Genomic DNA, 26,709 nt, shown 5'->3' with positions numbered 1-26,709 from the left:
AGGCCCATTTGAAAAAAAGTTGAAGCCTGCTTGAAGGACATTTAAATGTCTCATCATTTACATTTGGGCAGAAGGCATTTATAAAAATGTTAAATGACGCTGCCCTCTGAACCAGACCTGGGACTGCTGATGGATCACCTGGAGCTCAGCAGGTGTGTGTGTGTGTGTGTGTGTGTTTGTGTGTATGTGTGTTTGTGTGTGTGCCTGTCTGTGTGTGCGTGTGCGTGTGCTTGTGTGTGCTCACCCAGGAGTGTTGGGGAGATCCTGTTCTGGACATGAAGCTTTGATTAATGTCTTTTCCACCACAGCCAGTCAGGAGATGTACTACCTGCCATGTTGAGAGCCCATTGTTTAATCCAACAGACGCATCATTTGCACAGCGACGTAGGTTAACGACAGAAAGATAACCATTAAAATATAAATTAATCACTACTACATTTATCTCCTCGTTCATTCATTGTGCCTCTCCCGGTAGACAGACACTACACACAGCAGTGCACACAGACACACACACACACACACACACGTTAAACAGGAGTCTGTCTCTAGCTCCAACAATTTTGGGACTTCCACCTTGGTTTCCTGCTCTGTGAGATTTGCCTGTTTTATCTTGGCTAAGGGATTCAGCTGTCTTCTGGATGCATGTATAGATTGAGCTGCCTTCTGGTTGCATGTTTAGATTGAGCTGGCTTCTGGGTGCATGTTTAGATTGAGCTGGCTTCTGGGTGCATGTTTAGATTGAACTGCCTTCTGGATGCATGTATAGATTGAGCTGGCGTCAGGATGCATGTTTAGATTGAGCTGGCTGCTGGGTGCATGTTTAGATTGAGCTGCCTTCTGGTTGCATGTTTAGATTGAGCTGGCGTCAGGGTGCATGTTTAGATTGAGCTGGCGTCAGGGTGCATGTTTAGATTGAGCTGGCTTCTGGGTGCATGTTTTGATTGAACTGCCTTCTGGGTGCATGTTTAGATTGAACTGCCTTCTGGATGCATGTATAGATTGAGCTGGTGTCAGGGTGCATGTTAAGATTGAGATGTCTTCTGGGTGCATGTTGAGATTGAGATTACTTCTGGGTGCATGTTTAGATTGATCTGGCTTCCGGGTGCATGTTAAGATTGAGATGGCTTCTGGGTGCATGTTAAGATTGAGATGACTTCTGAGTGCATGCTTAGATTGAGATGACTTCTGGGTACATGTTAAGATTGATCTGGCTTCTGGGTGCATGTTTAGATTGAGATGACTTCTGGGTGCATGTTTAGATTGAGTTGACTTCTGGGTGCATGTTAAGATTGATCTGGCTTCTGGGTGCATGTTTAGATTGAGTTGACTTCTGGGTGCATCTTTAGATTGAGTTGACTTCTGGGTGCATGTTTAGATTGATCTGGCTTCTGGGTGCATGTTTAGATTGATTTGACTTCTGGGTGCATGTTAAGATTGATCTGGCTTCTGGGTGCATGTTTAGATTGAGATGACTTCTGGGTGCATGTTTAGATTGAGATGACTTCTGGGTGCATGTTTAGGTTGCCCGGACAGCCATTAACTGTCCAGAGCAAATCCAATGTAGGTCCTCTGTAAAAGAATGACTCACTCAGAAGGAGAGAAAAAGAGCTGTGATTCTGTCACCTTCCTCCTCTGCTCCATCGCCAGCCAGGCCCCATCTATCTCCTGTGTTTAATTTGCCTGCTAATCAATTAGGGCCTGTGTGCGCACACACACAAGCACACAAGAACATGCACACACACAAACATACACACATACGCACAGAAGAGCACACATACACAGACACACACACGGTGCATGCACACACACACAGTGCACGCACGCACACACACACACACTTCCCTTCGGCCAGCTGCATAAATGAGGCCAAAGAAATGAAAGCCACATTACAAATCAGGGCCTGTGAATAGATCTGACTAATGTATGACTAGACACTGGACAGGCAGCGTGGAGGTATTGCTTTTGTAATGAGCTTTGATTTTCTCCAGCCTCATCTATGTCAAACGAGTATGTGTACAGAGGTTCTAATTGATTAGCAGGGCAAACGATGGACAAACAGCCTCGTTAGTTCCATTTGTGCCAAAAAAGTGTCTGTAAACTGTAAACTGTAAACTTTTCCCTGTATATTTACAGCATTATACTGGCACCACAGTTGACAACTTAATACTTTGGCTTTACAGCAGAGATGCTGTAAAATGTTTTACAGTACTATTTTCCTTACTATAAAGACATATTACAGCATCCTTGCTGTACGTTTACAGGGATACTCTTTTGCAAATCCGTGAAGTTCTCCCACACCGATCTCGACAAACCATTTCTGCATGGACTTTGCTTTGTGCACAGGGGCAATGTCATGCTGAAACAGGAAAGGGCCTTCCACAAACTGATGCCACAAAGTTGGAGGCACAGAATTGTCTAGAATGTCATTGTATGATACAGCATAAAGATTTCCCTTCACGGGAACTAAGGGGCCTAGCCAAACCCTGAAAAACATCCCCAGACCATTATTCCTCCAACACCAAACATTACAGTTGGCATTATGCATTCGGACAGGTAGTGTCCTCCTGGCATCCGCCAAACCCAGATTAATCCGTCGGACTGCCAGATGGTAAAACATGATTCATTTGGGGCTCCCAAGTGGCGCTGCGGTCTAAGGCACTGCATCTCAGTGCAAGAGGCATCACTACAGTCCCTGGTTTGAATCACATCCAGCCATGATTGGGAGTCCCATAGGGCGGCACACAATTGGCCCAGCGTCGCCAGGGTGGGCCGTCATTGTAAATAAGAATTTGTTCTTAATTGGCTTGCCTAGTTAAACAAAAACAAAAAATATATAATAAATAATCGCTCCAGAGAACGTGTTTCCACTGCTCCAGAGTCCAATGACGGCAAGCTTTACATCACTCCAGCTGATGCTTGGCACTGCGCATGGTGATCTTAGGCTTGTATGCGGTTGCTCGGTCATGGAAACCTATTTCATAAACTGCTCTCAACGAACAGTTCTTATTCTGACCGAAGACAGACGATTTTTACATGCTACGTGCTTCAGCACTCAGTGGTCCCGTTTTGTGAGCTTGTGTGGCCTACCACTTCGCGTCTGAGCCGTTGTTCCTCCTAGATCTTTCCACTTCACAATAACAGCACTTACAGTTGACCGGGGCAGCTCAAGTAGGGCAGAAATTTGACAAACTGACTTGTTGCAAAGGTGGTACGTTGAAAGTCAGTAAGGCCAATTTACTGCCAATGTTTGTCTATGGATATTGCATGGCTGTGTGCTCATTTTATAAACCTGTCATCAATGGGTGTGGCTGAAATAGCCGAATCCACTAATTTGAAGGGGTGTCCACATACCTTTGTATACATAGTGTATGTAACCAAATAAGAGAATCATTACAACGCTAATGTAAAAACTAGATTGTGTGCCTGTGTGTGGGCTGTGTGGGGAGAGAGAGACAAAGAGAGAGAGGTAGACGGAGTTATAACTGGGACTGGGTACAATCCTAGATCTTCAGATTCAGTGCGCTGAGCTCCAAGTGAAACTAAGTGAAATAAAATAATGAAAATGGTAATAAGAAAAACAGAAATAGTACTATATACATAATAACAACTGTAGCAGTTATGAATGAATAAATGTCCATTGGGGTGTACATTGACCATAGGGGGAACAGCAGGCTGACTAAACGACCATTGAGGGGGTGTGGGGACCAAGTGAAACAATAAAAAGCAGATAAATGACTAGTAGTGGCTTCCAGTTTTCGCCATATTGCTCTTGTGCTGCCGGTGTCTGAGTAATGGAAACTGGGAGAACAGGCCATGGCTCGGGTGGCTGGGGTCCCTGATGATCTTCTTGGCCTTTCTGCAACACCTGGTGTTGTAGGTGTCCTGGAAGGCAAGCAGTGTGCACCTAATGGTGCTTTCGGCTGTGTGCATCACCCTCTGAAGTGCCTTGAGGTCTGCGGTGGTGGAGTTGCTATACCAGGCAGCCCAATCTAGGAGGTCCAGAGGAGGTGAAACACATAACAGGACAGTTTGGGCCGGAGAGCATCCAGGAGAGAGAAGTCAGCGCAGCATCAGGTGTTCCTCATGGAGCTCTGTAACAAACCTCCTCAATTCTGATTTGTCAGCTCCTCTCACCCCTAGGACAAGCATAGAAAAAGAAAGAATAGAATGAGAGACAGAGAGCACCAGGGCTGCTACTCTGTGGTTAAAAAGACAGGGAACAAGGGACATATCAAGCTGGTGTCGTGTATATGTACTTACCTCACTAGAGGTCTTCATTCAAACTCAGTGAGCTCTTAGAAGAATGGGGCATGGTAGGGATTGAGAACAAACAGCTGGCTTCCTCTGGGCCAGCTTGTCATGCACTTCTTCAGGATTCATCATCTTGGGTTGATTTGAACCTACAGCATATATTCAGTATAGTTTATGAAATCAATTGAGGCATTGAACATATACAAATAAGACTGCTAGATACACCTACATCAAACCCTAGCTAACTAATACAACATCACTATAGGCTACACAATATCACAGATTATTTTACCAGACTCACAACATGTTCCTTTCTAGCTGTGCCACCAGATGTTTGCATACTACTGGTAAAGTGAACAGGTTTAGCTAATACTGTAACATTATGGAACAATATTGTTTAAATTAAACAAATGGATAGCGGAAGAGTATAGCCGCAGGAAGTAGATTGGGGGTGCTGGAAAAACGTTTTGCCCGCGCTGCAGACGGCTATATCGGTCCACTAATTCAGGACTACTAAAGGCCCAGTGCACTACTTTTGTGAATAAAAACATATAAATAATATTGTGATTTTTCAGGGGCTGCTGCAGCACCCTCAGCATCCCTACTTCCCACAGCTATGCAGGAGAGGCTATACAGACACTCCTGGCCTGCAAAACGATGACTTACAGTATGTAGCGCAGATGAGAGCCAAGTGAGTGGAATCCCACAGGGTTGTGACAGCCCAGGAGTACTCTGTCCTGGTGTCATTGCCATTTATGCTCTCCCCTTTGAGAATAATATATCATGGTGACATCTAGATGGCGACTAATATTAGTTATTTCTTGTGTAGGCTGCTATCCTACTTGAAATACTGTATGAATCTTGGGCGGGGAAAAAATGTGCCATGTTGCTAGCTTCCGCCGCCGACACTATGTTAGGCTACAGCCGACCAGTTGCACTGCACCTTAGGTTGGCAGGCACCTCAATATAACATGATGCACTGGTCATTCGCATCGGCTTTAGCAGCTTGTGAGTACGGCCCACAACGTGGTTTATGCAAGATGCGGCTGGTCAATACGAACAAAATATGGGTCATCTTTACAACTGCTAGAAACAAGCTATTTATCTGTAGTAATGGTGGAAACATAGCGGTCACAAATCTGTGCTCAGTGTATTTCTATGGCACTCAGGGGCTGCGATACAGCCTATAATCCCAATCCTTTTCTATGGGTGATATTTTTCTATATCGCACAGCTAGATATTTACAAGCAATTTAGAGCATACCATTAGCCAGCTGTCTATTTAGGTTAGCTAAGGAAATGTACAGTAAGTCAATGTTAGCTTGCAATAAATATACTTATAAACAAGTCAACGTACCTACCCAGCAGCTGCTGAAAATATTTTTCCATTTCACAGCTGCTTCAAGAAGACATTTACTAAAACTGTCTGAGCTTCATGTGTCTCGCCTGACAGCATAAGGTTGGCACCTGAAACTGATCATTTGAACCTCTAGTAGGCATAAGCTATTCTTGTAAATAAATAAATAAATACAGTATGTTAGAGTCATTTTTACAGGAGGCTTCCAAATTACAGTTAATAAGAATCTTTTTCAGCATTTTACCCATAATGCAGTGCAATCTACAGCATGAATGCTGTAAGACACATTTATGGTATTATACTGTGCATTGTACAGTGTTTTACTGTTGAAATTACAGAAAAGTCTTAGTGTACTTTTTATCATTCACAACCCCATGTCATTATTGTCTTATTCTTCACTTAGACACTTTTGGGGACACAATTTGAACTCCATATGATAAAACATCCCGCTCAGACGAAAGAAACGTCAAGGCTGTTCCTTTCGGGGGACAATCAGGATCACATGTCAACAACAATGAGGGAAAAATGGTCTTTAAAAATCTACAATTTGGTATGAGATTATAGAAGTCAGCAGAATGTCAAAACGTAATCAACCAACTTCAGTTAACTTGATCACGTCAAGGCTTTGTGACTCTCCTGTTATAACATCCTTCAATCTTGTCTCCTGTTGTAACATCCTTCCTTCCTGTCTAGGGCAGTGTTTCCTGTCATAACATCCTTCCTACCTGTCTAGGGCAGTGTTTCCTGTCATAACATCCTTCCTACCTGTCTAGGGCAGTGTTTCCTGTCATAACATCCTTCCTACCTGTCTAAGGCAGTGTCTCCAGTCATAAAATCCTTCCTACCTGTCTAAGGCAGTGTCTCCTGTCATAACATCCTTCCTTCCTGTCTAGGGCAGTGTCTCCTGTCATAACATCCTTCCTTCCTGTCTAGGGCAGTGTCTCCTGTCATAACATCCTTCCTTCCTGTCTAGGGCAGTGTCTCCTGTCATAACATCCTTCCTGTTTAGGGCAGTGTCTCCTGTCATAACATCCTTCCTTCCTGTTTAGGGCAGTGTCTCCTGTCATAACATCCTTCCTACCTGTCTAAGGCAATGTCTCCTGTCATAACATTCTTCCTTCCTGTTTAGGGCGTCTCCTGTCATAACATCCTTCCTACCTGTCTAAGGCAGTGTCTCCTGTCATAACATCCTTCCTTCCTGTCTAGGGCAGTGTCTCCAGTCATAAAATCCTTCCTACCTGTCTAAGGCCGTGTCTCCTGTCATAACATCCTTCCTTCCTGTCTAGGGCAGTGTCTCCTGTCATAAAATCCTTCCTACCTGTCTAGGGCAGTGTCTCCTGTCATAACATCCTTCCTACCTGTCTAGGGCAGTGTCTCCTGTCATAACATCCTTCCTACCTGTCTAGGGCAGTGTTTCCTGTCATAAAATCCTTCCTACCTGTCTAAGGCAGTGTCTCCTGTCATAAAATCCTTCCTACCTGTCTAAGGCAGTGTCTCCTGTCATAACATCCGTCCTTCCTGTCTAGGGCAGTGTCTCCTGTCATAACATCCTTCCTTCCTGTCTAGGGCAGTGTCTCCTGTCATAACATCCTTCCTTCCTGTCTAGGGCAGTGTCTCCTGTTGTAACATCCTTCCTTCCTGTCTAGGGCAGTGTCTCCTGTCATAACATCCTTCCTACCTGTCTAAGGCAGTGTCTCCTGTCATAACATCCTTCCTTCCTGTCTAGGGCAGTGTCTCCTGTCATAACATCCTTCCTTCCTGTCTAGGGCAGTGTCTCCTGTCATAACATCATTCCTTCCTGTCTAGGGCAGTGTCTCCTGTCATAACATCCTTCCTTCCTGTCTAGGGCAGTGTCTCCTGTCATAACATCCTTCCTACCTGTCTAAGGCAGTGTCTCCTGTCATAACATCCTTCCTACCTGTCTAGGGCAGTGTCTCCTGTCATAACATACTTCCTACCTGTCTAGGGCAGTGTCTCCTGTCATAACATCCTTCCTTCCTGTTTAGGGCGTCTCCTGTCATAACATCCTTCCTTCCTGTCTAGGGTAGTGTCTCCTGTTGTAACATCCTTCCTTCCTTTCTAAGACAGTGTCTCCTGTGGTAACATCCTTCCTTCCTGTTTAGGGCGTCTCCTGTCGTAACATACTTCCTTCCTGTCTAGGGCGTCTCCTGTCATAACATCCTTCCTTCCTGTCTAGGGCAGTGTCTCCTGTCATAACATCCTTCCTTCCTGTATAGGGTAGTGTCTCCTGTCATAACATCCTTCCTACCTGTCTAGGGCGTCTCCTGTCATAACATCCTTCCTTCCTGTCTAGGGCAGTGTCTCCTGTCATAACATCCTTCCTTCCTGTATAGGGTAGTGTCTCCTGTCATAACATCCTTCCTACCTGTCTAAGGCAGTGTCTCCTGTCATAACATCCTTCCTTCCTGTATAGGGTAGTGTCTCCTGTCATAACATCCTTCCTACCTGTCTAGGGCAGTGTCTCCTGTTGTAACATCCTTCCTTCCTTTCTAAGACAGTGTCTCCTGTCGTAACATCCTTCCTTCCTGTCTAGGGTATTGTCTCCTGTCGTAACATCCTTCCTTCCTGTTTAGGGCGTCTCCTGTCATAACATCCTTCCTTCCTGTCTAGGGCAGTGTCTCCTGTCATAACATCCTTCCTTCCTGTCTAGGGTAGTGTCTCCTGTTGTAACATCCTTCCTTTCTAAGACAGTGTCTCCTGTCATAACATCCTTCCTTCCTTTCTAAGACAGTGTCTCCTGTCATAACATTCTTCCTTCCTGTTTAGGGCGTCTCCTGTCATAACATCCTTCCTTCCTGTATAGGGCAGTGTCTCCTGTCATAACATTCTTCCTTCCTGTTTAGGGCGTCTCCTGTCATAACATCCTTCCTTCCTTTCTATGACAGTGTCTCCTGTCGTAACATCCTTCCTTCCTGTATAGGGTAGTGTCTCCTGTCATAACATCCTTCCTTCCTGTATAGGGTAGTGTCTCCTGTCATAACATCCTTCCTTCCTGTCTAGGGCAGTGTCTCCTGTTGTAACATCCTTCCTTCCTTTCAATGACAGTGTATCCTGTCGTAACATCCTTCCTTCCTGTCTAAGACAGTGTCTCCTGTCATAACATCCTTCCTTCCTGTCTAGGGTAGTGTCTCCTGTTGTAACATCCTTCCTGTCTAAGGCAGTGTCTCCTGTCGTAACATCCTTCCTTCCTGTCTAGAGCAGTGTTTCCTGTCATAACATCCTTCCTTCCTGTCTAAGGCAGTGTTTCCTGTCATAACATCCTTCCTTCCTGTCTAGGGCAGTGTCTCCAGTCATAAAATCCTTCCTACTTGTCTAAGACAGTGTCTCCTGTCATAACATCCTTCCTTCCTGTCTAGGGCAGTGTCTCCAATCATAAAATCCTTCCTACTTGTCTAAGACAGTGTCTCCTGTCATAACATCCTTCCTTCCTGTCTAGGGCAGTGTCTCCAGTCATAAAATCCTTCCTACTTGTCTAAGGCAGTGTCTCCTGTCATAACATCCTTCCTTTCTGTCTAGGGCAGTGTCTCCTGTCATAACATCCTTCCTACCTGTCTAAGGCAGTGTCTCCTGTCATAACATCCTTCCTTCCTGTTTAGGGCGTCTCCTGTCGTAACATACTTCCTTTCTGTCTAGGGCGTCTCCTGTCATAACATCCTTCCTTCCTGTCTAGGGCAGTGTCTCCTGTCATAACATCCTTCCTTCCTGTCTAGGGTAGTGTCTCCTGTCATAACATCCTTCCTACCTGTCTAGGGCGTCTCCTGTCATAACATCCTTCCTACCTGTCTAAGGCAGTGTCTCCTGTCATAACATCCTTCCTTCCTGTATAGGGTAGTGTCTCCTGTCATAACATCCTTCCTACCTGTCTAAGGCAGTGTCTCCTGTCATAACATCCTTCCTTCCTGTCTAGGGCAGTGTCTCCAGTCATAACATCCTTCCTACCTGTCTAGGGCAGTGTCTCCTGTCATAACATCCTTCCTGTTTAGGGCAGTGTCTCCTGTCATAACATCCTTCCTACCTGTCTAGGGCAGTGTCTCCTGTCATAACATCCTTCCTACCTGTCTAGGGTAGTGTCTCCTGTCATAACATCCTTCCTTCCTTTCTAAGACAGTGTCTCCTGTAATAACATTCTTCCTTCCTGTCTAGGGTAGTGTCTCCTGTCATAACATTCTTCCTTCCTGTTTAGGGCGTCTCCTGTCATAACATCCTTCCTTCCTGTATAGGGTAGTGTCTCCTGTCATAACATCCTTCCTTCCTGTCTAGGGCGTCTCCTGTCATAACATCCTTCCTTCCTGTCTAGGGCAGTGTCTCCTGTTGTAACATCCTTCCTTCCTATCTAAGACAGTGTCTCCTGTCATAACATCCTTCCTTCCTGTCTAGGGCAGTGTCTCCTGTTGTAACATCCTTCCTTCCTTTCTATGACAGTGTCTCCTGTCGTAACATCCTTCCTTCCTGTATAGGGTAGTGTCTCCTGTCATAACATCCTTCCTTCCTGTATAGGGTAGTGTCTCCTGTCATAACATCCTTCCTTCCTGTCTAGGGCAGTGTCTCCTGTTGTAACATCCTTCCTTCCTTTCTATGACAGTGTATCCTGTCGTAACATCCTTCCTTCCTGTCTAAGACAGTGTCTCCTGTCATAACATCCTTCCTTCCTGTCTAGGGTAGTGTCTCCTGTTGTAACATCCTTCCTGTCTAAGACAGTGTTTCCTGTCATAACATCCTTCCTTCCTGTCTAAGGCAGTGTCTCCTGTCATAACATCCTTCCTACTTGTCTAAGACAGTGTCTCCTGTCATAACATCCTTCCTTCCTGTCTAGGGCAGTGTCTCCAATCATAAAATCCTTCCTACTTGTCTAAGACAGTGTCTCCTGTCATAACATCCTTCCTTCCTGTCTAGGGCAGTGTCTCCAGTCATAAAATCCTTCCTACTTGTCTAAGGCAGTGTCTCCTGTCATAACATCCTTCCTTTCTGTCTAGGGCAGTGTCTCCTGTCATAACATCCTTCCTACCTGTCTAAGGCAGTGTCTCCTGTCATAACATTCTTCCTTCCTGTTTAGGGCGTCTCCTGTCATAACATCCTTCCTACCTGTCTAAGGCAGTGTCTCCTGTCATAACATCCTTCCTTCCTGTCTAGGGCAGTGTTTCCTGTCATAACATCCTTCCTTCCTGTCTAAGGCAGTGTCTCCTGTCATAACATCCTTCCTACCTGTCTAGGGCAGTGTCTCCTGTTGTAACATCCTTCCTGTCTAAGGCAGTGTCTCCTGTCATAACATTCTTCCTTCCTGTTTAGGGCGTCTCCTGTCATAACATCCTTCCTACCTGTCTAAGGCAGTGTCTCCTGTCATAACATCCTTCCTTCCTGTCTAGGGCAGTGTCCCCTGTCATAACATCCTTCCTACCTGTCTAAGGCAGTGTCTCCTGTCATAACATCCTTCCTTCCTGTCTAGGGCAGTGTCTCCAGTCATAACATCCTTCCTACCTGTCTAGGGCAGTGTCTCCTGTCATAACATCCTTCCTACTTGTCTAGGGCAGTGTCTCCTGTCATAACATCCTTCCTACCTGTCTAGGGTAGTGTCTCCTGTCATAACATCCTTCCTTCCTGTCTAGGGCAGTGTTTCCTGTCATAACATCCTTCCTTCCTGTCTAAGGCAGTGTCTCCTGTCATAACATCCTTCCTTCCTGTCTAGGGCAGTGTTTCCTGTCATAACATCCTTCCTTCCTGTCTAGGGCAGTGTCTCCTGTTGTAACATCCTTCCTGTCTAAGGCAGTGTCTCCTGTCATAACATCCTTCCTTCCTGTCTAGGGCAGTGTCTCCTGTCATAACATCCTTCCTACCTGTCTAGGGCAGTGTCTCCTGTCATAACATCCTTCCTACCTGTCTAGGGCAGTGTCTCCTGTCATAACATTCTTCCTTCCTGTTTAGGGCGTCTCCTGTCATAACATCCTTCCTTCCTGTTTAGGGCAGTGTCTCCTGTCATAACATCCTTCCTTCCTGTCTAGGGTAGTGTCTCCTGTTGTAACATCCTTCCTGTCTAAGACAGTGTCTCCTGTCATAACATCCTTCCTTCCTGTCTAGGGCAGTGTCTCCTGTTGTAACATCCTTCCTTTCTAAGACAGTGTCTCCTGTCGTAACATCCTTCCTTCCTGACTTTTCAGTTTGGATAGTGATTTCACGCTGGATAGTGATTTTACCCACACCTACCCAGATGCACCTTTGAGGATTCTGCAGTCTGTAATCGGGCCCTTAATTAACTGGTGTCCGATATCCGCTAAATCTCTCTTCTCTTTTCCGAACCCCACGGCACGCACACACCTGCTTAGCCTTTTTGTGAGTGCTCGTTTGATCATTAAGATCAGGGATTTACCATTTGACTTTCACACTTCAATCGTATTAGGACGTTTAAAGGGGGTGGGGGCGTGTAGAGACTGACAATGCATTGAAGAATGAGGAGTCATTTCCACAGTCATTACTGTGGGTTCACGGTTTAATTCCTGCAAATCAAACAGAGTGGGGGATTACAGTGGGGTAGTAGACTATATTGAGAAATGTGTATCCTAGGCCCCCAAACCCTTCAAGGGAACAGCACAAAAGGCAGGCAAAGTAGGCAGGCAGGCAATGTCCCACTGGCTATATACACTACATGACCAAAGGTACCTGCTCGTCGAACATCTCATTCCAAAATCATTCATATGGAGTTGGTCCCCCCTTTGCTGCCATAAAAGCCTCCACTCTTCTAGATGTTGGGACATTGCTGCAGGGACTTGCTTCCATTCAGCCACAAGAGCATTAGTGAGGTTGGGCACTAATGTTGGGCGATTAGGCCTGGCTTGCAGTCGGCATTCCAATTCATCCCAAAGGTGTTCGATGGGGTTGAGGTCAGGGATCTGTGTAGGCCAGTCAAGCACAGAATTGTCTAGAATGTCATTGTATGCTGCAGCATTAAGATTTCCCTTCACTGGAACTAAGCGGCCCAAACCATGAAAAACAGCCCGACCATTATTCCTCCTACACCAAACTTTACAGTTGGCACTATGCATTGGGGGAAGAAGCGTTCTCCTGGCATCCGCCAAACCCAGATTTGTCCGTCGGACTGCCAGATGGTAAAGGGTGATTCATCACATCATAGAACATGTTTCCACTGCTCAAGAGTCCGTTGCTGTCGAGCTTTACACCACTCCAGCCGATGCTTGGCATTGCACATGGTGAGCTTAGACTTGTGTGCGGCTGCTCGGCCATGAAACCCATTTCATGTAGCTCCCGATGACCAGTTCTTGTGTTGACGTTGCTTCCAGAGGCAGTTTGCAACTCGGTAGTGAGTGTCGATTGTTACACGTTAAATGCTTCAGCACTCGGTGGCCCCGTTCTGTGAGCTTGTGTGGCCTACCGCCTCATGGCCGAGCCGTTGTTGCTCCTAGACGTTTCACCTTCACAATAACAGCACTTACAGTTGACCGGGAAGCTCTAGCAGGGCAGAAATTTGACGAACTAACTTGTTGGAAAGTTAGCATCCTATGATGGTGCTAGGTTTAAAGTCACTGAGCTCTTCAGTAAGGCCATTCCACTGCCAACGTTTGTCTATGGAGATTGCATGGCTGTATGCTCGATTTTATACACCTGTAAGCAATGGATGTGGCTGAAATAGACAAATCCACTAATTTGAAGAGGTGTTCACATACTTTTGCATATACAGTATCAATCAAAAGTTTGGACACACCTACTCATTCAAGGGCTTTTCTTTATTTTTACTATTTTCTACATTGTGGAATAATAGTGATGACATCACAACTATGAAATAACACATATGGAAACATGTAGTAACCAAAAAAGTGTTTATATTTTATATTTGAGATTATTCAAAGTAGACACCCTTTGCCTTGATGACAGCTTTGCACACTCTTGGAATTCTCTCAACCAGTTGTGTTGTGACAAGGTAGGGTTGGTATACAGAAGATAGCCTTATTTGGGCTATTGCAGCATATTAATGCTTCACAGAGTTCAAGTAAAAGACAAATCTCAACATCAACAGTTCAGAGGAGACTGCTTGAATCAGTCCTTCATGGTCGAATTTCTGCAAATAAACAACTACTAAAGGACACTAATAATAAGAAGAGACTTGATTTGGCCAAGAAACATGAGCAATGAACATTAGAATGGTGGAAATCTGTCCTTTGGTCTGATGAGTCCAAATTTGAGATTTTTGGTTCCAACCTCTATGTCTTTGTGAGACGCAGAGTAGGTGAACGGACGATCTCCGCATGTGTGGTTCCCACAGTGAAGCATGGAAGAGGTGGTGTGGCAGTGCTTTGCTGGTGGCACTGTTGGTGATTTGTTTAGAATTCAAGGCACACTTAACCAGGATGGCTACCACAGCATTCTGCAGCGATATGCAATCCCATCTGGTTTGCGCTTAGTGGGACTATCATTTGTTTTTCAACAGGACAATGACCCAACATACCTCCAGGCTGTGTAAGGGCTATTTGACCAAGAAGGAGAGTGATGGAGTGCTGCATCAGATGACCTGGCCTTGGACCGCAGAGTGAAGGAAAAGCATCCAAGAAGTGCTCAGCAGACTGTTGGAAAAGCATTCTAGGTGAAGTTGGTTGAGAGAATGCCAAGAGTGTCCAAAGCTGTCATCAAGGCAAAGGGTGACTACTTTGAAGAATCTCAAATATAACATAATATTTTCATTTGTTCAACACTTTTTTGGTTACTACATGATTTCATATGTGTTATTTCATCATTTTGATGTCTTCACTATTATTCCACAAATTAGAACATTTAAAAAAATAAAGAAAACCCCTTGAATGAGCAGGTGTGTCCAAACGTTTGACTGGTACTGTGCATTTATAGTGTATCTAGGCTAATGCCAGATAAGGCAAAAAATGTCTGTGCTGTATTCCATGACTTAATCAAAAGATTACAATGGTATAAGAACTTGAATGATTCAGACTGTTTTCCATAAGGAATATAAAGTAATTATGTCAATTAGGCTCCCTCTTTATCTATATCCAGGCCTCTTATCAAGCGTTAGGCCTGTTTCCTTATCATGGACACACATTTAATTAGAAATCCATTCCAATTAATGATGATTTAAGGAATTTACAATTAGTCTGCCTCAAGTAGTAGGACAGATTTCCCTTTTCGGTAAAGCTAGAATGGGCTTTAGAATGGGGATAGCACACTCAGTTGTTGTCACGCCCTGACCTTAGAGCTTTTATGTCTCTACTTTGGTTTGGTCAGGGCGTGAGTTGGGGTGGGCATTCTATGTTCATTGTCTATGTTTTGTATTTCTTTGTGTTTGGCGCCGGGTGTGGTTCTCAATCAGAGGCAGCTGTCTATCATTGTCTCTGATTGAGAACCACACTTAGGTAGCTTTTTTCCACCTATGCTTTGTGGGTAGTTATTTTCTGTTTAGTGTTTTCTACACCTGACAGGACTGTTTCGGTTTCGTTTTGCACTTTGTTATTTTGTTCCAGTGTTCAGTTTAAATAAAAGTCATGAACACTTACCACGCTGCGCTTGGTCCGATTCTTCCTCTTCAGACAACGACACCCGTTACAGTTGTTTCCAAACACACAAAGAAAACCTTTTTTATCACGGAATATAACATAAGATTTTAGAGAAATCTGATAAACAAAAACAGAAATAAATAAATAAATAAAAACTGATAAACAAAAAAAGATTATGTTCAACAGGTGTGTTTAAGGCTATGGAAGTTCCATGGGGTTCAGAACCATGCACCACCACCTCATTGTAATGATTCATTTGAACTGATTAGTAATGGATCTTAAAAATGTATTTTTCTCTCTCCATTCAGTCCTGTTGATTTGACTTTAAGCCCCAAGTTCATCTTGCTCTCCGTTTCCCCCGTCCCCATGCGTTATTATTTTGCCCTGATGCAGGCTGTGTCAATAAAAACACACTGCCATAAATCACCAAAGTCTGTACACTTAAATAACTCTCTCAGCCAGGCCAACTAGTCATTTGACACACACAATGTCATCTGGGTTGTATTCATTAGGCACAAACAAGAAAAAAAACTGCCCGAACGCTTAGGAACTGTCTGTCCAATAAGAAATGCTCGTTTTCATTTTCCATGATTATGAGCCTGCTGAGCACTGGGCCTATGTTGCTGCTCTGCTCGCAGCTCAGTGGAGAGGCGGGGTGAGGCAGGTAACCAAGGTGCAGAAAGAACATACACAGCACAGAAGCCAGACGTTTTATGAGTCGGTCTACCTAGCTTCACACTTCACACAGAGGGCTTCACAGTACAGTACATTAGCACCTGATGATTGATTGAGATGATGGACATAGCTCATGGTGAAATAATCTACATGGTGATTTTCAAAGGTTAACCTATAGCCTACAAGGTGTGGACATGTAAGGACTAATTGCTCATGTGAGTAATACTCTTTACTCTGTGATATGTAGTGGCTGTGATGCATTGGCCTGTGTCCAATATGGAACATAGCCAAATATCTTTCACAATGCTGTGTAGAAGAGAGGTGGTTAAATAATCATACTACTCAGAACAACGGACAAACAGTAAAAGGATTTAATTTATCATTTTCAGGGAAGAATTCTTGTGAAACTTTGACTGCCTTCTTCTGCTCTGTATTCTATTCTGACCAATTGAATCTGTGCTGTTTTCCTTTCCCTCCATCTCTCTCTAGGGGATCGCTACATATCTCATTACCTGTATCATGGCCCTGAGAAATACCTCTGGAACTAAAGCAGTCCCCAGACTAGTTGTCAAGATCATAGGCAGCAAACAGATCAAGTATTTCATCACAGAAGAGACAGACAAGTGAGTTGAATCAGGTCGATCAAAGATCAAGCTGTGTTCTAAGAATAGAAAATAATGGAATGGCATAAAATAGAATGCAATAGAATAACATACAATAGAATGGAATAGAATAGAAAAACATACAATACTATACAATAGAATGAATAGTTTACTTTTCATTCTTGTGAGAAACGGAAATCTCAAGTAAAGCAGCAGTAAAGTCTCAATGGTAATTCTGCTTCAAAACACTACATCTTACACTTGCTTACTACTGTGACTTAACTGGATCTCGATGCATATCTCTTTAACTTTGCACAAGGGTGAATGGAGCAGCTATTCCTCTGGCCGTTGTGGATAATGTGATGAAGGAACGCCAGAGAAACAGGACTCTATAGTGGCCAGATCACACAGACAACCTGAGGTTGAGGGGGGTGTGGGGTCAGCTTTTCAGGCTGCGCTCCACAAGGTAAACCCTGAACCGTAATATAGTGGTTATACTTATGTTATTAAGTTATGTTATTATTATTATTATTATTTATTATCATGTAGCTTAGAAAAATATATGTACATTATTTTAAAAACATAAAGGTACCCTCTTTTATATGTCAAATAAAAAAAGAAAATATATAACAGTAATACATAGTGAAAAAATGACATTGCATGAGTAGTATATTTCAAGATAGATAGACAAAGGTGACATAAACCCTATGGTTACGGGATTTCATTGATGTATACAGTACATTGTGCACAGTGAGCTGTATCTTTCTATTGGAGAGCTCAAAACACTGTGTTGGGTTCACTTGACAGGCCCCAAACAGACTGTGTGTGACAGCTCCCTCTGGTGACCGTTCCCTGTTCTACATCCATCAGAAGAACCCAGCTGTCATAAGAACTGAACTCAGGAACAGCAGCAAGGGCATCTGAGGGGGAGAAGGTTAGTCCAAACTACGGTCTAACTGTGATGACTTGATTACATTTTTATTTTACTCAAACAAAACCGTGGTCTGCACAGTGATCCCCACTTTCATACATAAAACAGATGATACCACGCTTCATGAAGTTGTATGGCATTGTTTATTTCTACTGATTATCACGTCCTACTGGTGTGGAGTTCAACAAAGGCTTATTCTGATTCCCCACCATAGAAATAGAATCATTCTATATAAATACATTTCTATGTAGCCCACTAGTGGTTAGAGCGTTGGGCCAGTAACCGAAAGGTTGCTGGATCGAATCCCAGAGCTGACAAGGTAAAAATCATTAATTCTGCACCTAAGCAAGGCAGTTAACCCACTGTTCCCCCGGCACCGAAGACGTGGATGTCGATTATGGCAGCCCCCCGCACCTCTCTGATTCAGAAGGGTTGGGTTAAATGTGGAAGACACATTTCAATTGAATGCATTACTTTGTATAACTTACTAAGTATCCACCTTTCCCCACATCCTCACAGAGAGATCTACCAGAGGAAGAACAGGAAGACTGTCTCTCATTGGCCATCAGTGAGCAGCTGGCTGACTGGCAGGCTTCTTCACCCCTGAGGACCATTCAGGAGGAAGTTGTTGCAATTGACCCTGCCCTCAAAGGGACCATCAGCCAATCACAGATCACTCAGGCGTTTCTGAGACATGAGGTTCCACTGAAATTACCAACATTCCGTCAGCTCCTCCTAACGTTCTGTGATGCTGACCATCCAGATCAGGTAGGGTTGAAATTAAACATCACAAAGGAGTTTATTTAGGGTCTTGTTTTTTATAGGAAATACCTGTGGTTCACCACTTCAAGTATTACTGCAGCATGGCATTCAAGGTAGTGGCAAGCAGAAGGCCACAGTAAAATAAGTTGACTGTTACTACATTTTATAGTTTATAGTTGATATTTAATTCACATCAGTGCAACTGTATGAGAGCCTGAGACTTTAGTATCTATTGCATGACATTGTTCTCATACTTTAGGTGCATTACAAAGACCTTCTACAATTCCTCAGTGGTATTGTGTTACCCAAAGAGCTACAAGATGACATTAAGGTTCTCTATTCTCTTCCATTTTCTTATTTTCTATAAAAATACATCTAGCCGTCTTTCTCAGCCCTTGCATCTCTATAGTTCTCTTCTGTAAATCTTGCTGAAAGTCCTCGTTGATATTTTGACAGGCAGAGTTTGGGCATGTGTCACACACATCAGAAGTCCCCAGGGGTTGCACTGAGCCCCCGCCAGCTTCTGTGTATCCCATGGAAACAGAAAGATGGCTCCAAAGGTTCCAGAGAATGGAGAGAGCCATGCACACATGTGACAGCCAGAACACTGGTACGGTTTTAAAAGTTGATAGGTCAAAATAATTCATAAGGGGCTGTTTTACCTGAAATATAGGGAACTATCATAACATAACTTGCAGTTACATGTACTAAATTCAAAGCAAAAAAATGTTTAATCACTGATATAATTCGGATAATAAATATAGATTTTCTAACTAAATGAATTGGGGATATTATTTAATGTACAGTAAACATTAATTTCAAAGAGACATCAGCACTAATGAGCTACACTACAAGTATATGACAGAATTGGGAATCTGTCTGCCATTTCAGGTTACATAGACCAGGACAAAGCCAGACGTCTGATTCAGAACTACAACCACATCTTCAACCTGAACCTGACTCCCCTGAGGATCAGTGATGTCACCCATTATCATGGAGGGAGAAGACAGGGCAAAGTCCACCTGGACACAGCCCTACAGTACCTAAAGGAACTGTGATGAAGGTGTTTGGTGAGGACTTGAAATATGTGTGGGGTTTGGTGTGTGTTGAAGACTGTAGGTTTTTGTCTGTAAGTAAACATTGGCATTATCTTTGTAGTAGCTACTATGTAATGTGAGTCTTGTTTAGAAAGCAAAATTTGTGCAGATAATTAAATAAAAAAATCTCTATACACTTTCACTCGAATACTTCCAGTTCATTACTGTATTAATAATTTGGTGCTCTAGCTGTGAATCACATCGGACTAGTCAATCCATCCAGTGCAAGGGCTTGAAAATAACTGAAGCCTCAAGCCAATGCCCATTGGTACCAGATCAGTCCCAGGTCCAGTTGCGTATCGATCATTTAGACATTTAGTGGCCCTTTTGGGTACGTTGGATTATCACAGGTGTCTGTAATTATCTCTGATTTATCACATGTCAAATATTTTACAAATAAAAATGTAATGATAATGCTGTAAAACATTATCTTAAATTTAAACCATTAACTTATTTAATACCATTGGTGTTTAATATGAGGGTTTCAGCATGAAATGCATTTTATGATTTTGTTTTACAATGTTAATATGTTTTGATGTCAATGTTTTGATGTCAAACTGGTGGCAGTTGTGAAAAAAGTAAACACTTGGAAGAAATGCAGTTAAAAATAATGACATTGTTGATTAGATGTTTTTTTCATTAATTAGGCTATTTTCTGTTGAACCATTTGGTCTATCTACTAGAATCTCATGGACAATATGGACACAGATATAAAACATATATACTATATATGAATACATTTTTTACAATTATCCAAGTATAACTTACCAAAGTTACCACAGGTTGCCATATATTTTCTGTTAATTACCAAAATTACTGAAGATTCTGGTAACTTTGGTAAATTACCGGTAGCTTTGCAACCCTATATGAGACTCTGTACTAATACTAGCTGAAAGATAGTGGCTGTGGTCGCAATGAAGACTGGACAGGTGTAGAAACATTTATTCTGCAAGCAATGTTATCAAGTTGTATAATACTTATCCTGTCTCTTTTTGCATCTCAACTTCATTTCCTCACCAAGGCCTCACAGTTCTTCATGTTGTCCATCAGATAGTTGTGGTAGCCACGGAACTTCATGCCGTTGTCTAGGAAACGCTGGACCATCTCATCCTGGTCATCAAGGTGTCCTTTGTCCACTCTGTGGAGCATCTCCAGGTGGTTCAACTCCCGTCTGCCCAAAGACTTTCTTCACTATTTATACAACACATTAAAGCTTCCTTTGTGAACAGTGCATTTATTTGCAAATGACTGTGTTCCAGTTTCATGAAAATGTAAATAATAGTGCACCGACAGGCCTTCCATAAGACTCCTACAGCCTACCTGCTCTTGGTGCTGCAACCCACTCCTACAGCCTACCTGCTCTTGGTGCTGCAACCCACTCCTACAGCCTACCTGCTCTTGGTGCTGCAACCCACTCCTACAGCCTACCTGCTCTTGGTGCTGCAACCCACTCCAATAGGCGTGCACTGCTCCTGTTCCACATATCCTCAATGACCCATATATATGAGTTCAGCCTTCCCGTCCACCCTACCCAACGCTCTCTGATGTGACCCATCATGGTCCTAACCAGACGCATCCTGTTGGCCCAGGTACAGAGAGACTACAGCCAGGACAGCCATCCCAAGCAGGGTGGATATGATCAGAGTGAGCAGAGACAGACCCTCCTGCAACCCTGTCCACACCTAAATAGAAGAGGCTGTTTCAGCAACTCGTGGAGGACAAAGTTGATTTTAAAATAAATATTTGTTTTGAAAAACCAATTTGTTTCAGCTTGTAGCCTTCATCTGGGTTTTACAGACAGAAGAGGACATTTGGGACATACTGTATAAAAAAATAGTATTTTCGTCAACACCTTTCTCTCCCTGGTCAGGCTCCACAGCAGGTCAGGGGCTACCAGGACAGTCAGTATAGCCTGGGCTAACAGCCACAGCATCAGTCTCACCAGATTCAGCACACACCACTGGGCCCACTGAAGCATTGTATCTGGATAGAATAGGTCCTAAGGGTGGTCAATATAGTGGCATCAATACAATGATCCTATTGGATTATTTTGATCCTATGTGGAATTCTCTGTGCATCAATGTCAGTATAATTTGGAGTGAAAACAGAGAAAATGAAGCAGAACATGAAGGTGTTATGAATAGTGTCTTATCTTTTGTCCACTCACCTTGCTATCTTGAAATAAAACTGTGCCTGATGTTTTTGTTGCTGTGATTTTCCGAACATTGTGCTCTAGAATTCAGAGGGAATTTAGAACGTCGGGTGGCTGGTTCATTCTACTCCTATGTGTTCAAGCGCCAACACGGGTTTTGGCTGTACCTTCGATTTCAGCACTATCTAGCATTGGTCAGCGGCACTTCCAGTTACGAGATGGGAAAATAACAATTATGCAAACTAAACCATTTGTATGGATTAACGCAAAGACATTTAAAATCTAGGCTAGCCGACTGCTTGAAATCATTCTATCTTTCGGAGAAGGTGTATTGCTAAGAATGTTAATAAACCACTCCCATTAAGCGATGGACAACGAGGATGTATTTGATTGTTTCATTTCTGTGAAACCGAAAGTAAAATATCGACTTGAGGTGAGCAACTGAAAAACTGTTTGGTAAGCTTTATTCTACAACTACGTTAAGTATTCGTACCTGTTGTTTCTTGTTTTATATGTTGCAGCTTTTACATATTTAGTTATAACTTTAATAAATAGCAAACGAAGAATGAGCCAGTGCTCGAGAGCCTATGCCTGTAAAGTTGTCTGCCTAGTGACGACAGGTAGCTCAGTAAACGCCTGAGTTTTGAACTTCATTGAACAAAACTACATTATTGTACTACAGTAGCCGTAAATGCCTGAGGTTTGAACATCATTGAACATAACTACATTGTTGTACTACAACAGATATTCATTGTTGAAGTATCCAGCAGCAAAGACAGATGATGGGGAAAGAGAACCAACATAGACCATTAACCATGAGTTATAGAGACGCCCTTCAAACACAACCTAATAAAGGTGAGCTTTCTTTTTTAAATGAGTTAGGGTACTGTATTTTGTAAGGCCAGTATATGGACAACCCAACCTTTTTGCTTTAGGGAGGGTTGTGTGTTTTTTATTGGGCACAGGGAGGGTTGTGTGTTTTTTATTGGGCACAGGGAAGGGTAGTGCGTTTTTCCCTGGTTTACATTCACTCTTTTGCAGATTTTACTATATAATGTCTTCCATCCTAGCCAACTTTCCTTGTCTGCTTGCATGCGCCTCCACTATATCAAGGTGTTTTGGTATTTCCCTTATGCTATGGTTTTCCTGCTCTCTAACTTTTATTATAAACTGGGTGGTTCGAGCCCTGAATGCTGATTGCCTGACAGCGGTGGTATATCAGACTGACAAAACAATTATTTGTACTGCTTAAATTACGTTGGTAACTAGTTTATAATAGCAATAAGGCACCTCAGGGGTTTGTGGTATATGGCCAAAAAAGGGCCAATGTTCTTATCCGCAATGCTTCGTGCATAAGAACAGCCCATAGCCGTGGTATATTGGCCATATACCACACCCCCTCGTGGCTTATTGCTATACCACAGGTCAATAGAGTCTACCAGTCTAAGCGTCTATCCTGCCCTCTATCCACCATTAATCGTGACAATAGCGTTAAGGTTGATCGTTTCTCCAGATCTGCAGAAGGCTAACTACTAGCAGTCCTGCAACACATAAAAGCAAGCTGCATCAATGTTCAATATGAATCCACTAGAACAAATAGGAATAGCTAATAGGCAGTGGAGGCTAGGTGCATCATTGCGCATGAAAGAACAGTGAAGAAATGAGACAAGCAGCTCAAAAGGCTTGCCTAATGATCTTGTTTAGGGACAATACAATTATCCAGTGGCGTGTAAGCTTGGCTTCCCCAAAACATTTTCCAAGAACAAAATACAGTATAAATACCTTTTTTTAATCTTTCATCTCTCTATGTTTTATACATGTCCTTCAATTTGTAAGAGGCTGAATGTATTTCACTGGAGAAAGCAGCCGAGCGAAAGAAAAAGCACCTCTCTGTCTTATTATGTGAAGAACATCTATCTGATGCTGTCTGGTCAAAATTAATATGACATAGTTTCCGCCCGTTGCATTGAATGCAGTGGAAGCCAGCGGGCGTTTGGCCTCCCTTGATAAAAAATAAAGCTAAACTGAGTGAGCTCAACTGTGAATGGTCCTGTTGCACAAAAAAAAAGTGTCAAGCTTGCTAAAATCGTCCCTTTCTTAAATTAGGCATGGATGGAGATAGGGATTTGAACTTGTGGTTTTATTTAATTCTCCGTATTGGCCAATGATTATAACAGCGATTCTGATTCAAACATAAATTCATATATTGTGCCCCTGGCCCGAGAGGATGGAAGTTCAACAAGTAGCTAAATGTAGCTAGCTGTCAACTAGCTGGTAGCCTAGGACAACAACAACTAAAAGCATGCAGAGTCATAGACCGTTTGAGTAACATGAAAGAGAGGATGGCATTGGCGTTTCTCTTTTTCTACTTACACACACACATAAATTAGTACCATGGACAGCCGCATGATATTTTGCTAACGTTGATTGGACTAAATTGTTTTTGGTATCTTTGTTGTCACTGTACTAGAATAAGCATAGGTGATTTGATGATGTTGAAATGGTGCTGGAATAGTGGAGGCAGCTCCTGTTTTCTTTGCGACTTGTAGTAACTCTTCTGTGTTCTAAATCAATAGTTGTTTAGTAGTCCGAAAAAGTCGGAAATATTAACTTGATTGGCCATGTAAATGTATGTTACATGCAATATGCTTTGTGGACTCCACCACTTATTGTCTCGGCCTTAGGCCTACAGTGCATTCGGAAAGTATTCAAACCCCTTCCCCTTTTCCAATTTTTTTTTACGTTACAGCCTTATTCTAAACTGATTAAATTGTTTTTTTCCCCTCATCAATCTACACACAGTACCCCATAATGACAAATCAAAAAACAGTTTTTTAGAAATGTTTGCACATTAAAAAACAGAAATACCTTATTTACATAAGTATTCAGACCCTTTGCTATAAGACTCAAAATTGAGCTCAGGTGCATCCTGTTTCCATTGATCATCCTTGAGATGTTTCCACAACTTGATTGGAGTCCACCTGTGGTAAATTCAAATGATTGGACATGATTTGGAAAGGCACACGCCGGTCTATTTAAGGTCCTACAGCTGACAGCATGTCAGAGCCAAAACCAAGCCATGAGGTTGAAGGAATTGTCTGTAGAGCTCCGAGACAGGATTGTTTCGAGGCACAGATCTGGGGAAGGGTACAAAAAAATATCTGCAGCAATGAAGGTCCCCAAGAACACCGTGGCCACCGTCATTCTTAAATAGAAGAGGTTTGGAACCACCAAGAGCTGGCTGCCTGGCTAAACTGAGCAATCAGGAGAGAATGTCCTTGGTCAGGGAGGTGACCAAGAACCTTATGGTCACTCTGACAGAGCTCCAGAGTTCCTCTGTGGAAATGGTAGAATCTTCCAGAAGGACAACTATCTCTGCGGAACTCCACCAATCAGGCCTTAATGGTAGAGTGCCCAGACAGAAGCCACTCCTCATTAAAAGGCACACGACAGACCGCTTGGAGTTTGCCAAAAGGCACCTAAAGGACTCTCAGACCATGAGTAACAACATTATCTGGTCTGATGAAACCAAGATTGAACTGTTTGGCCTGAATGCCAAGTGTCATGTCTTTAGGAACTGGGACTGGGAGACTAGTCAGGATCGAGGGAAAGATAAACCGAGCAAAGTACAGAGAGATCTTTGATGAAAACTTGCTCCAGAGTGCTCAGGACCTCAGACTGGGGCAAAGGTTCACCTTCCAACAGGACAATGACCCTAAGCACACAGCCAAGACAACGCAGGAGTGTCTTCGGGACAAGTCTCTGAATGTCCTTGAGTGGCACAGCTAGAGCCCGGACTTGAACCCGATCTAACATCTCTGGAGATACCTGAAAATAACTGTGCAGTGACGCTCCCCATCCAATCTGACAGAGCTTGAGAGGATCTGCAGAGAAGAATGGGAGAAACTCCCCAAATACAGGTGTGCCAAGCTTGTAGCGTCATAGCCAAGAAGACTCAATACTGTAATCAGTACCAAAGGTGCTTCAACTAAGTATTAAGTAAAGGGTTTGAATACTTATGTAAATGTCATATGTTTTTTATTTGTAATAAATTAGCTACAATTTCTAAAAACCTGTTTTTGCTTTGTCATTATGAGGTATTTTGTGTAGATTGATGAGGATTATTCTTTTTTAAATCCATTTTAGAATAAGGCTGTAACGTAACAAAAGTCAAGGGGTCTGAATACTTTCCGAATGCACTGTATATATCACGGTGGCAAGGCATATGAACTAACAGGTTATAGAGCAAACAACTCAATTATCACAACACATAGGTTGTAATATGGCTTTTTTCGCTCTGGTTTGCCTTCCCTGGTGATTTTGCCTAAGCATTGCTATTGCAATTATTCTACCTAGAATTTATTTTCCAATTTACAGATTTTTATGTGAATATTCTAAAATCTACATACAACAATATACGCATTTTCCTACTGGAGATGTGTTTCCAACTGACTTATTGTGGATAAAAGGCTGTGCGTGATGACCTAGTGCACATAAAAATAACTTCTGCACTTCAATTCATATGTACCAAATAAAAAATACAAGTTAAATGGGTTCCATGGCATTATCAACATTACTGATGGTTTTGTCACAAAAACTGTAGCGTTGAATAGCAAATGTGTGCATTATTAAAGGCAGCCAAGCATCGATCATCATGTCACCAGAATAAGACCCTCAATATTGATTGGACACTCACCACCTTGGATACTCACCACCCTGTGAAGTTCAGAATTTCTTTAATCTGCTAATCAACTGCATGCTTTCACGAGTCGTAATGGGAGGACCTCTTAACATATCATCGCATGACTCCCGAGTTTACTTCGACATGGTCATTATATCAATATTTGTGCATAAAGGCGTTTCCACTGCCATTTCTCACATAAATCATTTTACACACAAAAATAGCCCACCATGTCGACCAAACAAATTGTCTGTTGGCATTTATAAAATTGTAACGGCATTTGCTGTTTAATCAGCCCAGTTAACATTTTTTCATTCGTCAGGTAATTAATCCTCATGAAATGTTTATATGGAAGTGTCTGCAGCCGGCTCAGTGTAATGAGACAGACAGGGAGAGCGAGCTCGTCCATCGTGCTGTATGAACCCTCAACCTTCTGGCCGTTACATGCTGACCACACCGCTCACGTTACGTGTGCGAGCTTTGCAAAATAAATGTACACATATATGTTATTCAATCATTGCATCCACACTGCTAGCGTAACCAGGTGCTAAAATAGAACTCTATTTGTGATGCTTGATGCGCTGCAAGTCCCGCCTCTCCCATCTCCTCATTGGAGCATATACCCACGTGGGTGATTGAAAGATGAACTGAGGTGCACACTCCAATCCAGTTGGT

General features: G+C 42.9%; 1 protein-coding gene across 1 annotated transcript; it reads left to right on the top strand.

Annotated features, from left to right (window-relative positions):
* Positions 1-13,903: 13,903 nt before the first annotated feature.
* Positions 13,904-19,343, top strand: LOC129869324 (uncharacterized protein C1orf87). The gene is made up of 5 exons (XM_055943666.1): positions 13,904-13,942; positions 17,862-18,110; positions 18,364-18,435; positions 18,561-18,714; positions 18,996-19,343. Exons 1-5 carry the CDS (start codon positions 13,904-13,906, stop codon positions 19,160-19,162), a joined length of 681 nt encoding a protein of 226 aa, XP_055799641.1. The 3' UTR covers positions 19,163-19,343.
* Positions 19,344-26,709: the final 7,366 nt, after the last annotated feature.

The sequence above is a fragment of the Salvelinus fontinalis genome, chromosome 14 (genome assembly GCF_029448725.1).
Source record: "Salvelinus fontinalis isolate EN_2023a chromosome 14, ASM2944872v1, whole genome shotgun sequence".
Classification (NCBI taxonomy): domain Eukaryota; kingdom Metazoa; phylum Chordata; class Actinopteri; order Salmoniformes; family Salmonidae; genus Salvelinus; species Salvelinus fontinalis.
Note: the sequence above shows the minus strand (reverse complement) of the source record. Positions and strands in the feature narration are given on the sequence as shown.

Coding starts and splice junctions, on each gene's coding strand:
- LOC129869324 (XM_055943666.1), top strand. CDS start 13,904: ATGGAAGAGGTGGTGTGGCAGTGCTTTGCTGGTGGCACT. Junction 13,943..17,861: donor AGTGCTTTGCTGGTGGCACT/GTTGGTGATTTG, acceptor ACATCCTCACAG/AGAGATCTACCAGAGGAAGA. Junction 18,436..18,560: donor AGCTACAAGATGACATTAAG/GTTCTCTATTCT, acceptor ATATTTTGACAG/GCAGAGTTTGGGCATGTGTC.